Source organism: Puntigrus tetrazona, chromosome 13, assembly GCF_018831695.1.
Source record: "Puntigrus tetrazona isolate hp1 chromosome 13, ASM1883169v1, whole genome shotgun sequence".
NCBI classification, from domain to species: Eukaryota; Metazoa; Chordata; class Actinopteri; order Cypriniformes; family Cyprinidae; genus Puntigrus; species Puntigrus tetrazona.
The window spans coordinates 23,719,609-23,734,174 of NC_056711.1; the positions used below are offsets into that span (position 1 = coordinate 23,719,609).

Sequence of the window (14,566 nt, forward strand, 5' to 3'; positions counted from 1 at the left end):
TAGATGATCTGGGCGGAGAAAGAGGAGGTAACCAGATTGGGCCGCCTGAGCTTTCATTTTCTCAAAGGTGAAGCAGGACACCCAGGGTTCGGTTTAGACCTATCGCCATTTCTAGTCACTGGGAGACCATAGGCAGGCTAGAGGAACTCATATTACTGTTAAAAAAAACCTCATGAAGTGTTTTTCCATGGCATGGGATATTTAAATAAAGCAAAATGATAGAAAGCAGAAATAGTGACGTTGAAAAAATACCATGTTCATTATTACAGCAGCATCTCTAAAAAATTGTATTGTGAAGAAAATACTGATGACTAAATAAACAGCATGTATTTATAGGAGGGAAGTATATGACAATTCCATACCTGTTATGTAATGTTTCTTTAATAGGCCATGAAATAATTAAATAAGTTTTACCACATTCAGTGCATGAATATATGAACTATGAATAATGTTCTTATCCAGTACAAGTCTAGAAGATGTCCTGACATCCTACACCTTGTTCTGCAGGATGTTTTCATGTCAGTGGGTTAAAGAGACTCCGATAGTATGATATTTAGCCCCTAGAATGCTGCTTTTATAAGGGGAACCCTGCGAAAATGTGTACCCAATTGGAATACAATTTATTTCTAAGAATACCCCCTGAAAGTGATTCCACTGGTTTTGAGTAAGAATCAGGCAACCCTGGCTATGATGTTCTTGGTGGCTATTAGGGCATCTATACAGAGCAACATATACAGAGATTTGCATTTTGTTAATGCATGATGTGGATATGCAATGAAGCTAGATTTGAAGCTTGAAGGTTGCATTGAATGTGTTTTTAGTTGTTGCATGAATGTTGATATGGTTGCTTGGGTGTTGCTAGGAAAAGGTAGTCAGCTGCTAGGCTGCTCTAGGCAGTTGTCGTAGCATTGCTACATGGTCGCTACTGTATTGCTAAGGATGTTCTGGGTGCTTGATAGGGTATTTACAAAAACATTGTATAAAGTGATTTGCAGCGACTGGAAATCATTCATTTTCAATGAGTGACAGCAATGGTTGCTGTTGCTCATAGAAAATAAATGACTTCCCGTCGCTACAGATCATTGTGTTATGTGGGCATGAGCAGTGATGCGGTAAAGTTGAGAGCAGTTGCAAATGAGCAGCAGTTTGAACAGAGATTTGAAATTTTGCCAGGTGGTTACTAAAAGCTTTTGTGGTTGTTGGGCAGTTGTTAGGGTGTTCTGAGTGATTTCTACAATGTTGCTGCATGGTTTGGCATGTTGTGTGTGTTAGTGACACCTTGTTATTAGATTATTAGGTTAAATTAATAAACAAATTTGCCAAAATATTCAATAATTAAATATGTCGGGTTGCTGTAGACACTACAGGTGTTTTTATCTTTTTATAGTAGTTTTGCAGGTGCAGATTCAAAGTACCTTTAAGGCAGGTCATTTAACTTGGTGGCCATCTTGTTGACAACATTTTTATATGTGCAAAAAAAAAAGCACGAAAGAAGAGAAAAGAAAAGGAAAGATTTTTTTTGGTTTGCTTTACAGCTTTTCCTCATGATAGTAAAAAGATCAAGCAAATAATTTACAAACACTGACATTAAATTGCAATCCAGTTTATTAATTTATTTATTTTTTTCAGAGCCTCTGGCTTTTTATTTATCATAGGAAAATTAGTCATTTCTTTGGTCAGGGCTTGATATGTTTATTGCTATAAAAATAATAGCCAACTTTTTTCCATGTCAAAACTGTGTTGCATGTAAAAAAATATAGTAAAAAGACACATTGATTTAAGGGTTTCACAACGGCTTGTGTTTATAATCATTTACAATTTGAAGTTTATATATTTTTTTTTTTCGTACATCTCAGTGTGATCACTGACAAGTACAGGTGCTACTGAAATCAATCAACTAAATTAAATGAATCAAAATTTAAGTCTTGATCTGTAAAAAAAAATTGAGATTCATTTATTTTTATACATTTATGTTTTCCTACAAGTGGTTGGTCTCCTGCTGTCTTTGATTGAACATGGGTCTGTTTATTACAGTCATGTGTCTGTGCGCAGCACATGTGCATTGTACGTATGCATCTGCTCTTATGGCTTAACTGATGAGAGAGCATCACACCCCATTAACTCCTAAATGTTCTTGTTGAAGTCATTATCCTGGCCTAAGGCTCCTTTACATTAGCTATGCTTTGAACAGTATGCACACTCTGTAGCACTGGAGGTCGACACAATGGATAAATGCAGTGATGGCGTGCTGCCTCTCCTTGCTGAAGGTGACATAAATAACAGATTTCGGAGACTAGAAATAAACTGAAGTGACAGACAATATGATGAAATGGCCCGTGAAACAGCAACATTTGCTTCACATCTCCCTTGGATTTTGAAACGATTTCCAATTGTGCCTACCGCACTCTTTTCAAGCCATCACCCACCCCGCAAAGTGAAACCCAGATACGTCCGCTCATCCGCTCATCCGCTGCCACCCCCCAATCAAATCTGACTCATTCTCACTGGACTACTTGGAAGCACCCACTTTGGCTAAAAGGTCATAAGTACTCAGCAAGCCATTTACCTCATTAGCTTTAAGCATGGGCTATTGATAAAAGGAAGCTGCAGCGGCAGTGTATAAAAGCATCGCAAATGGCACAGTCTCTCATCTAGTTCGTCTACCCTCACACCTCTGTACTGAAGAGTTCTGACTGAGGACGGCTAAAAGGATTAACCTCCGCAAACTACTTTCTGTGAATCAATGCACCATGACCACCAAAAATACTTCTGTATGTCATTGATTATTGTATGACTTCTCACTGACAAACAAGAGGATTATACAAATAGTGGGTTCCAAATATCACAGGTAATGTCGGTATTTAGAGATTCAAGATGAATAGGATAGTTCACCCAAAAAATAAATATTCAGTCATTTGATAAAGTTCATGGTATTCCGAACACAAATTAATATTTTGACAGCAGTTTAAAATACAATTTTGGATTAATGGATTTAAAATAGGACAATGCAGAATAAAACATATGTCATATACTGTAAGTACAAATAAACAGCTAATATGCTAGTACTAGTCATGCTAATAGGCAACTAGTCAAAATTTAGAAGATCCAAAAAGGTCATGAAGGCATCCTTAAACTAATTAATATTTAGCATATTTATATTTTGGATTACTAGTGTAATCCAAGTCTTGTGAAGCGGTACAATTGCTTAATATGAATCAATAGAATTTAGGCCTTTTAGGTATTTCATATATAAAAAACTGACACACATAGAGCATGTTACATATAACACAAAATGTATTTAGTTTACAATTCCTTTACAATCTTCATGAATCTTCCATATTTTAGTTGCCTAGACTAGATAAGAAACCACTCAGGTTTCTTTAAAAATATCTTTTAAAATTATGGGGTTTAAAATAATATCAGGGTGAGTACACACACACACACACACACATATGCACAGCAAAAGTAATCTAAATGTAAAACTAAAAGTCTTTTTACAAAATAACTCCTAGATTTTCACCTGAAAAGAAGTGACCAGTATGTTGCTTTACTAGATTATACACTAGTACCAGAAAGATGATTCTGGTCAACCAGCTTCACTTGCAATATTTACCGTTGAACTAGTTTGCTGTATGGTTCACCAGCTACAAAAGAAATCAAACCAGCACCATCAAAATTACAGAAGTCAAGTTCAAGGCAAACTTTGGATGTTGGATTGACAGCCTTGCCTAGAAGTTTTAAACAGTCTGAAGTCTGCATGTTATATGAGTCTTTGAATACTTTGTCAGTTTGAAGAGAGACCAGATGTTTGATGTGACACAGGCCTTGTCATTGGGTGGTGAATGTGTTCTAAATATTGCTCAACAGTTACTAACGTGTTTCCGGTTTGAACAAAACTGTAGTAAATTTGCTTGCTTGGGGATTCAACAGGACGGCCAACTGAAGACGCAAAATTTCATGGCTGAACTGCAACTGACTACAACACACATATATATATATATATATAAATATTATATATATTGAACTGCAACTGATATATATACATATATATATATATATATATATATATTATTCCCGTTACCATATAACTACATAAAAAAAACTAGTGTTATTTAAAGAGGCTGATATCCAATGAGCCAGGCTGTCCAACCTCTCCAGGATCCAGTTGTCTCTGGTAGACATACTCACTTAACTAATAGAGGAGCCAGGGGGGATTCTTAGCAGGCAGAAAACTAATGGATTGTACGAACGTGGGCTTGCGTACACTTTGTGCGGATGATTAAGATCAAATAAAGCATCTCTCATGACACAATCAGATGATTATGTTAGCTCAACAATGACCTGTATAGGAATATATCTCTACCCCACAGTTACAGCTCATGCATAAAGATGGGCGAAGCAACGTGCTGGAAATTCCATCAGTGAGGACAAACAAAATGTTCCTGGAGTGCGGAAATGAGGCTGTCTCACAAAGGGCATCAGCAGCTTTCCATCTCCATCAAAAGAGGTTAAATAATCAGCAGATGCTACTGAGGTGCGAAAACCCTTGTTTGACCTTCAGATTGGGGTCAATGATGTTCATTGCACGTTCGTATCTATAACCTGGTGTTGTATTTGAACATGCTGGGTTCAGAGGGAGCACGTGCCTCTTCAGTCATGAATTGAGATATTACTACAAAAACACTGCGCATTACATAAGATTGACGTATGTGATTTCTGCACTGCTAGCAGCACAAAACTAAATTAATATCTGTTTATTTGAGAGGACCAACTGGGCAGGACATAACAACCAAGACGGGTTCAAGGATGTACGTTGGGAATGTGTGTGCACAATTATGATTGCTTAGATTATTGAGCCATATCAATTTGCACTTAACTAGATATAATGAACTGCTGAAATATCTTTAAAGTGCAACATGAAATTGCAACATGAAAATGCTTTAGTATAAGGGACCAGTTCTCACTACTACTAATTAGTTGCTTATTAGATATTATTAACATTTATTCTAATTTATAAAGCATATATTCATCTCTTATTTTCAATGATTATATTTTATATCCCTTAACCCAACCCACACCTAAAAACAAGTTATGGGGTAGGAGTTTACCTAGGCAAAAATAACATTTACTAGTTAGTTAATATTGAGAATTGGTCCCTAAATTATCGTGTGAAATTTGAACACCATATCTATACAGTAGTTCTACAGTGGTTTTTTTTTTCTTGTTTCTGAAACAGAAAACAGAAGCATATATAGTGCGAGTTCATTAATTTCAAAAAAAGAAATATTAATTAGTGCTAATGATGATAATGATATAACAATTAATTACACCCAAAAGAAAAGTTTGTTATATGTATGTATATGTACTTTGTATATTTATTATGTATACATAAAGACATAAACATACAGTATATATTTTACAAATATTTACATGTATTTATAGATAAATATTTATTTAGAATTTATATCACACAAAACATTTATTTTGGATGCAATTAATTAATCATTACCCAGCACTAATAAATAAATATTAAATAATTTGGATTACTTTACCAAATCTTCAAATCACTTACTAGAACTAATTGATATTATGCTTTGCATAACTGAATCTTTGACCAAAACTCAGGTTTGAAAAAAAAAAACTGCAAGACAGACAGAGGGGGAAGCTGAAGAATGGAGAAAGGTCTTGGGTTGACAGGAAAATGTGTGAATGAGTGGCACTTGTCACCACCCAGGCTCTCTCATCTGTCACTGAGGGACAAAGACCTAGGCGCTGTTCTTTTGAAGGCCTCTGTCTGCATCTGTCTTTCTCTGTGTAAGCCAATGGGAGCACTAGACGGTTTCTCCAAACCCAATGAACATTTGCTGGTACTGGCAGTGTGACAGAGTAGAACTATGCATGTAACAAAGGCCTAATCAATTAACTCTCCAGATAGCAAACAACAAAAGGAATACTGTCTCTGATAAGCAGGCTGCTGCTAATTTCTTTAGATGAAGAAGTGCTTAATCAAATTAACATGCATCAATACTTTGAATTTAAAAATGTTGGAAAAAAGGCTAAAATCTAAGTTCGAAAATCAATACCAGATTTGCCATCAATCTGTAATAAAAAAAATTTGATTAAAATTTCCATGAATAGTGGGCAGAATTAAAATGGAAAAAGTATGCCATATTAAGAATAATGACTCATGGAAATGAAATGAGAATAATGCAGAGAATATTTCTGTTTTAAATATTCAAGTCTATTTTTAAATAATGCAGTTAATTAAATACTTGATAAACAAAAGGCACTCAATCTCATTCATTTTAATTTATCATTTGATAGATGCAAGCCAAAATATAAGTCTGCCATCAGTGTAAAAACACATTGAGTAAGAAAAAAAAAACCTAGGTAAAATTTAAACGTTCGTAAAATAATCAGCATTTTAATATACAATTAGACAGACAAGTTCCTCCACTGCTTTGCATTGATAAACATCCAAACCTGTTTAACTCTTAATGCCTCTCTCTATATTGAAACTGTATCCTCAGGTCTTACCTTTACACATAGGCAAAGCTCTGTCCCATACAGGTTTCCCATCAGCCCCCATGATGCAGGTGAGAGTGGGCGGGCCTGCAATGGTGTACCCAGAATCACACTGATAGGTAACAGTTGATCCCAACTTGTAGTCCATTCCCATTCTAGTTCCGTTCATTATGTTCCCAGGGTCAAAGCATGCTTCTCGTGGCTTTTCTGTAAAAAAAAATAAGAAGAAGAATTAAAAATTACGCTATGTGAAGCACATAACATGCCACATTTAGTTTCTGGTATATTTTATGTATTTTCAGACAAATAGATTTTGAGCGTTCACTCTGATGTTTTGTAGATTTGTCCGGGAAAGTGTTACAGGTTACAGGTTTCAGCTTGTCTTACTGTGAATCTTTAATATAAACCAGACTACTTTCCTCCCAGCATCCTTCAATGTTTTTAGAATATGTCATTGAGAAATGCTGATTGCAGTCATTTGATCACATGATTTTTAATTGATTGACAGCCCTAGTACCTGTAATTCAACTGACCTTGAACAAAATTAATCAGATGCACAATCGTAGCCCACACTTGTGTTCCCTGCCAGCCATTCCCAGGGCTGAGACAGGTAACAGACAGAAGGAAAAAGAGAGGTAGCATAAGAGGAAAAAGTCAGATCGACAGTGAGTGTGAAGAGGGAGCAGACAGTTGCTTGAGGGCATCATGCATTAAAGCGAACTAACACCAGGGGAAAGGCAGGTGAAGGCACCGGGGCAGCAGAAGATGGTCTCTGTCCTTCTGGCACCCGACACAGGGAGAAGGACAGTTGGAGAAAGCTCCGGAGGTGGTGCTTGGAGAGGCTGCCAAACAACTTGACAGTTAACAGCTATCTGCCTGTGCTTTAGGGACCTGCGAAAGTGGGAAAAAAGGTGGGGAAGATTCTATCTGCAAAATTGCAAGTGTGCAACACAATCTTTCTCGTTTTTGCTACAACACAGGAGCAGCGCGTGTACCTGGAGAGCATCACACTGACTTAAAGGAATAGGCCCCAAAAATGAATATCCTGTCATCATTTATAGCATATAGCCTTCAGGAGTTGGAAGCTTAACATTCAATCTGAATATTTACAGTCCCGCTCACCCTGATATGCATATTGTCATGAGATCTCCTACTTTGACTTTACTATATATATATATATATATATATATATATATATATATATATATATATATATATATATATATATATATATATATATATATATATATATATATATATATATATATATATATATATATATATACACAAACCGGATTCCAAAAAAGTTCTTCTTTGTCTTCTTTGTCGCACATTCCTCTTTATGATGCGCCAAATGTTCTCTATAGGTGAAAGATCTGGACTGCAGACTGGCCATTTCAGTACCCGGATCCTTCTCCTACGCAGCCATGATGCTGTGATTGATGCAGAATGTGGTCTGGCATTATCTTGTTGAAAAATGCAGGGTCTTCCCTGAAAAAGATGACGTCTGGATGGGAGCATATGTTGTTCTAGAACCTGAATGTATTTTTCTGCATTGATGGTGCCTTTCCAGACATGCAAGCTGCCCATGCCACACACACTCATGCAACCCCATACCATCAGAGATGCAGGCTTCTGAACCGAGCGTTGATAACAACTTGGGTTGTCCTTGTCCTCTTTGGTCCGGATGACATGGCGTCCCAGATTTCCAAAAAGAACTTCGAATCGTGACTCGTCTGACCACAGAACAGTCTTCCATTTCGCCACACTCCATTTTAAATGATCCCTGGCCCAGTGTAAACGCCTGGGCTTGTGGATCTTGCTTAGAAATGGCTTATTCTTTGCACTGTAGAGTTTCAGCTGGCAACGGCGGATGGCACGGTGGATTGTGTTCACTGACAATGGTTTCTGGAAGTATTCCTGAGCCCATTCTGTGATTTCCTTTACAGTAGCATTCCTGTTTGTGGTGCAGTGTCGTTTAAGGGCCCGGAGATCACGGGCATCCAGTATGGTTTTACGGCCTTGACCCTTTCTCACAGAGATTGTTCCAGATTCTCTGAATCTTTGGATGATGATAGATGCAAAGTCTTTGCAATTTTTCGCTGGGTAACACCTTTCTGATATTGCTCCACTATCTTTCTGCGCAACATTGTGGGAATTGGTGATCCTCTACCCATCTTGGCTTCTGAGAGACACTGCCACTCTGAGAAGCTCTTTTTATACCCAATCATGTTGCCAATTGACCTAATTAGTGTTAATTGGTCTTCCAGCTCCTCGTTATGCTTAAATTTACTTTTTCCAGCCTCTTATTGCTACTTGTCCCAACTTTTTTGGGATTTGTTGACACCACGAAATTCTGAATCAATATATTTTTTTTCCCTTAAAATGGTACATTTTCTCAGTTTAAACTTTTGTTTCGTGAGTTATGTTCTATTCTGAATAAAATATTAGAAGTTGGCACCTACACATCATTGCATTCAGTTTTTATTCACGATTTGTATAGTGTCCCAACTTTTTTGGAATCCGGTTTGTATATTAGTAGGGGTATATATATATTAGACATCTTGGTTCGGTACATGCAGCCTTACAACAAATACAGGTAATTTGCCCCCATCAAAAGAAGGGGGTACCCGCAGCAATGCTGTTTAATAACTGCCAGCAAAAGAACAGCGAATGCCATGAGATGCACACTTGAAAACAAAGCCCCATACACAGTGACCATGTGCTGATTCTGAACGCATCTTTCACAGACCAAGGCGTATACTTTAAAGGCTCACACACTGTTTGCGAAATGGAGCTTTGTACTTGTGTATCCTACCTCTCTCAATTGTCACAAAACTAAATATTCTGTCAAATTTTCATATTTGCAATGTAACATATCTTTATGCTAAACTACTGTTTATGAAAATTAAAGGCTTTGTACATCAGTTAATTTATTTTATTTTGATAAAGTATCAACTGCACTGTCAAGTTAGCAATGCTAGAACCGATGTGTGTGTGCGCTGACACAGTCACTTCAGCTGTATATTTACCAGCAGAATCAACTTTAAAAACCTTAACAATAATGCATCACTGTGTAAAGGTCTGCTTTTATTTTTGTACACTTACAATGAAAACAAAACATGCTTTTATAAAATAAAGAAAACCGATTTCCTGCATTTGAGTTTCCTTTCTGTGAAAAAATTAAGCATATCACAAAAATTAACAAACTCATCGAATATATAGGCTACATTACCTATGTCGTACTGCTTTTTTCTCTTGTTATCCATTACTAAATTAAATATATATAAAAAAATGTTTCCTTGCATGTATATATACTGCACATTATAATATAATGTAATGTAATATTTTGTATTTTCACATCTAGAAACAAAAATTGTAATTTGTACTACTATCTGTTCAAAATAAATGGAAAAAAATCAGTATAGTATATTTGTTGTTTTTTTCCCTGTTCTAAGAAAATTGTATTTAAAGAGGTATGTACCAAACCATAACATCTGTATGTCATGCCACCCCTACTAATACATATATATACACACACACACGTATCTTTTTCTATTTCTAAATCTGTTGTGTTTTTCCACAAGGTATAAAAGTCTTTGGACTGTAGTATTTTCATATTCCTTTCTTTCCCTAGTAAAAGCATTAATAATTGTGTTTACTGGTGTGTGTGATGAACAACATCAGATAAAAGATTGGCTTTATATAAAGAAACTGTGAGCAAATAATGATACTGAATTAATTAAAAACAAAGAGAAAAAGAATCCATCGTTTCACTGTCATATATGACACGTTCTAATTAAGGCTTCGATGGAGAGAGTGAGATTCATATTTAGGCCTTAGAATAGAGTGTCGTTGTAGATATCTAAAGCCAAGAACAAACAACAAACAATGATATAATTACTTCAAGATCTGAGCTTGGGAACAATTACATAGACAACACCATGATTCATCAAGGAGAGAGTGTCATTCTTTCAATGGCTTCTACGCTGAACACGTGAAGTTCATTCATCATAATATCAAGGTCATATAAAAAAAAAAATCAAAGGTCCACTTACAATATCTGTGACACGATTTGGGGGGAGGGGGGGTACAAACAATATTAGAGAGACCTTCGCTCCGCTCAGCAAGAAATAAAGCACAGACACACAATAGTCCATGAACTATATTCAGGATTTGAATCAGTCTCACAGGTAAGAGTTCGCTTACAAATGTCTGCGAGCAGAATCCACATTCAACACCCGAAGTTATTACAGTCCTCCTTGAAAAGTCCTCCAACATGTACAACAAACTCCGCTAGTGAGGCGGACATAATCCAAAACGTGGGCAAAAATCGGTAGCCAGCAGTGTTCATCATCAACCACCACTGAACGTCAGGAGCCGGCTATCTTTATCACAGTAGTGATTTTCTTGTTATGATCACGTGGCAACGCGCGAGCGCAGGTCTCTCGCGAGATTTATATCATTCGGGGAAGTCGCACACTGGCCAAGGCGGCAACAACACAGAAAGCCAGGTGACAATCAATAATATTATAAATAAATCAGCCCTTATGTGGCAGTGCTAAATGTTAGTCAAGGCTGATCCGATCCGATCCTCAGGATTTGGATATGGCAATTTTTCGTTGACCGGGCATTGATTAGACGAGACAGTTTCAAATCCGATATCGTGCGTAGTAATGCGTATACTATTTCGTAAAGCACAAAAACATTGTAAAGCACCGGGTTTCGTGCACTGTAGTTCAAGTGTTCTAAAGATGTCCCACAGATCACTGTGAGGTATAGATGAATATATAAATCATTAAATTCAAGTTCACAAAAACTCTTCTCTCAGCTGCGGCTGTCTGTCCTCCATTCAGCATTCAAACTGAGCGTCGTGTTCGGTTACTACAGTCAAAATGATTAAACTCTCTTAAAGAGCACTCAATAAGAGATTTAAAGCTGTCAAGAGAAATGCTCGATATAGCAAATCACAGATTCAATACACTACACGTCAATATCTCTTCCCCTTTTCTATGCGGACTCGGAGGGGCTGGGCAGCCTGAGAGCTGGGACTTGTTGTTTCAAGCAAATCATCCTGCGCACGGAATGCGCATAAGAGGTCTGTATTGGAGACTTTCGTATTATAATACTTTTCTGCACAATGAAGGATTATTAATAGTCTTTCTTGTTTCGTTTTATCTACCATTCATTACTGTGCCATACATTTCAAAGAAATATCTATTTTATAATATATACTTATTTATAAATGTAGCCTATTGTTTTTCAGGAATGCATTTTACAACAATACAAAGAGCAACGTGTAACATTTTACCACATTTAGTCCTTCACTTATTCACTTTTATTTGTGAGTAAAAAAAATATTCTACTAGATTTGCTAAAATGATTGGATGAGTTCTGAAAAAATGGTACCATTACTTTGTACCTAAAATTAATTGGCTTTTCATAACCCTATCTTCTCACACATGTAAAAATGAAACAGATCATTTTTATATATAGTGTTTATTTAGTTATATTTCGTCTAGTGTTTATTTAGCATAGTTCTTCTGCAGAACCTTTGTTTTTGAGTTTCAGCAGATATAACAAACTTCACATTTAAATTGAAGTCATAAGAAATACAATGAAATACTATCAATAATATAGTCAATACTCCAAAAATGAGCTGTTCCATAAGGTTTTCAATTAATACCAAAACTGAATAGTGAGTTGGGAGTTGTGATTGTGTTATGATGAGCTTTTACAGCAAAAATCAAACTCCCATTTGTCTAACTCATTTTCCCAATAAATACAGGGCAAACCTAATGGCACAACATGAAAGTGAAATCCTGAAGCATTGTGGGATGTTGAGACCATCAACAAAGCAATATAATACATCGGCAAGCAAGCTTTTAAATGCATTGGGTATTCATGTGGAGCAAAGACAAAAGGTTGAAGTCAGAGTTCATCTACACTGTGCAATAGGCTGCCATTAAAATAATTACAATTAAAATATTCAACAATCCATGAACTGCACTTTTACTCAACCATAATCATCATATAAAAAGGGCCGTTGGGAGTGGAAATGAATTTCAGGGAGGTGCATAGCACGTTAGGGATGGTGCATTGTCATTGTCGCATGCCCTGTTTTTCGCAATACAAACTCACATTCTTTTTAAAAGAGCATTTACAAAGAGCGAACTGGTGAAAAAAAACTTCTTCCCATGGGGAATATTGCCAGGTACTCACTGAGAAAGGTTAATAGTATTACTGAAGAGAAGCACAACATATAACTCAATACCACTTAAGAGCTTTTTTGACTAATCAAAGGAAAGTTGCACCCTTGTGAGGCATTTAACATATGCTCTTTCACTAATGCATGAATTTAGTACTCCGGGGTGTGTTTCCTGCGCAACTATGTCACTTACTGATTAACTACCACAGTACAATGCATCATTGAGGAAGCTAGTCACGACTGTTTCCCAAACATGGTTGCATTAATGATGTCACATGCATGCGGTGGAGTAAAAACTTCTACTAACTGACTGATGTGAAATCTAGATGTAACAAACATGGCAGCTGATGACTATTTCAATGTTTGTGCCCTGTCGTTTAGCTTTTTTGAAGTTCGATTTGCCCTTGGGTTCTCTTACATCATACTCTGGAATTTGCAAGCTTAAATTCAAAACGATATAGATATAGATTAAAAATGTATATGAAACCTGAAAAGTGATGATGCTAACTCCCAAGAAGACCTCAGTTGATGCCAACCTTCAGACAATATACAAAACTACCAAATTTTGATATACGGTTGATCACATATCGCTGTTAATCCGCGATAAATAAGTGGTGACAAAAGACAACACTGTTTCCTGGTTCACTTGAAAATACCTAAGCAGCCTTTTATAAGCACTGTGTATTCATATTCAATATTTCAGCTAAATGTTTCAAGCATACGGTGTACACTACAGTCTCCATGCTCACAGCATCTCTAATGCATAATGTTTTTTTATTTTCACAGTCTGGATATCTGGGATTTCGGTTGATTATAATTTTTTCGTTAGTATATTACCATCTTGTTGTTTTCTCAATGTATCTGACAAATCGGTTGGAGACGGAACCGCTGATGCATGACGTCAGACTCGCTAAATGGATAGAGTTCACCATCTGTTTGATTACATGAAATTAAGTAACCTCTTGATTTTTACTGTACATTTCTGCCATATGGACATCAACTTGAGATAAGCACCACTAATAAGCTATTACTAAATATAATGTGTATCCTGAAAAGTGCTATACTAACAGACTTGTATTTAAATGAGTCTAAATTTTATTGGAAGGAAAGAAAGAATGTACCGCATTATTTTTCCCACAATCTCTTTAAGATAAACCACCATTTGTAATAGTGTTTGCGAATGTTTATTTGAACTATGGTTTTGGGAACAGTATGGCTCTGTGGATTTCTTACTAATATTGAAATTTGCGACAACATCCAAAATCTTTACATTTACTGTCTATCTGTGATTAAAAACTTGGTGCTTGCTATTGCTACTCGGGGGACATTCTCATGGAGAGCATTTTATTAGAGCACATTCTGGGAGCAAGACATCAATATTTAGTATTTTCCAGCTTCCTGGAAAAGAAAGACTTATTTAGAGGTCACACTTAGGAATACACCAGCGTACTAATCTAATCTAATAGACATGGCTAAAAGCCACAAAGCCCTCCAATTGTAATTCAGTGGGGTCTTTAATATCAGCATCTCAAATCCAGCTTCTCCTTTTAACATGTCAGAGCTTGTCTTCTAAGGGTGAGCAGAAAATAGCTGCAGAACTCTAGAATCCTTATCTGGTCATCAGGGTCAGTGGTTAATGGGTGTTACAGTATTGATGAATTCTTGAATTTGAAAGTTACAAAAGGGAAGCTCAACATTAGCTATTGTCGTGCTGAACCTAATTCCATCCAAAACACAGTTTTTAGATGATCCAGATATTTTACCAGCCTTCACAGTCCACATAAAAGACAAAAATCCATTGTTACTCATTTAAGAGAAAAGCAAATCTAATTA

General features: G+C 36.4%; 1 protein-coding gene across 1 annotated transcript in view; it reads right to left on the minus strand.

Annotated features, from left to right (window-relative positions):
• The window catches only part of csmd1a (CUB and Sushi multiple domains 1a), a 361,878-nt gene that overhangs the window by 85,893 nt on the left and 261,419 nt on the right, over positions 1-14,566 (minus strand). Inside the window, 1 exon segment of the mRNA XM_043255964.1 lies at positions 6,538-6,732. Coding sequence (XP_043111899.1) covers positions 6,538-6,732 — 195 coding nt within the window.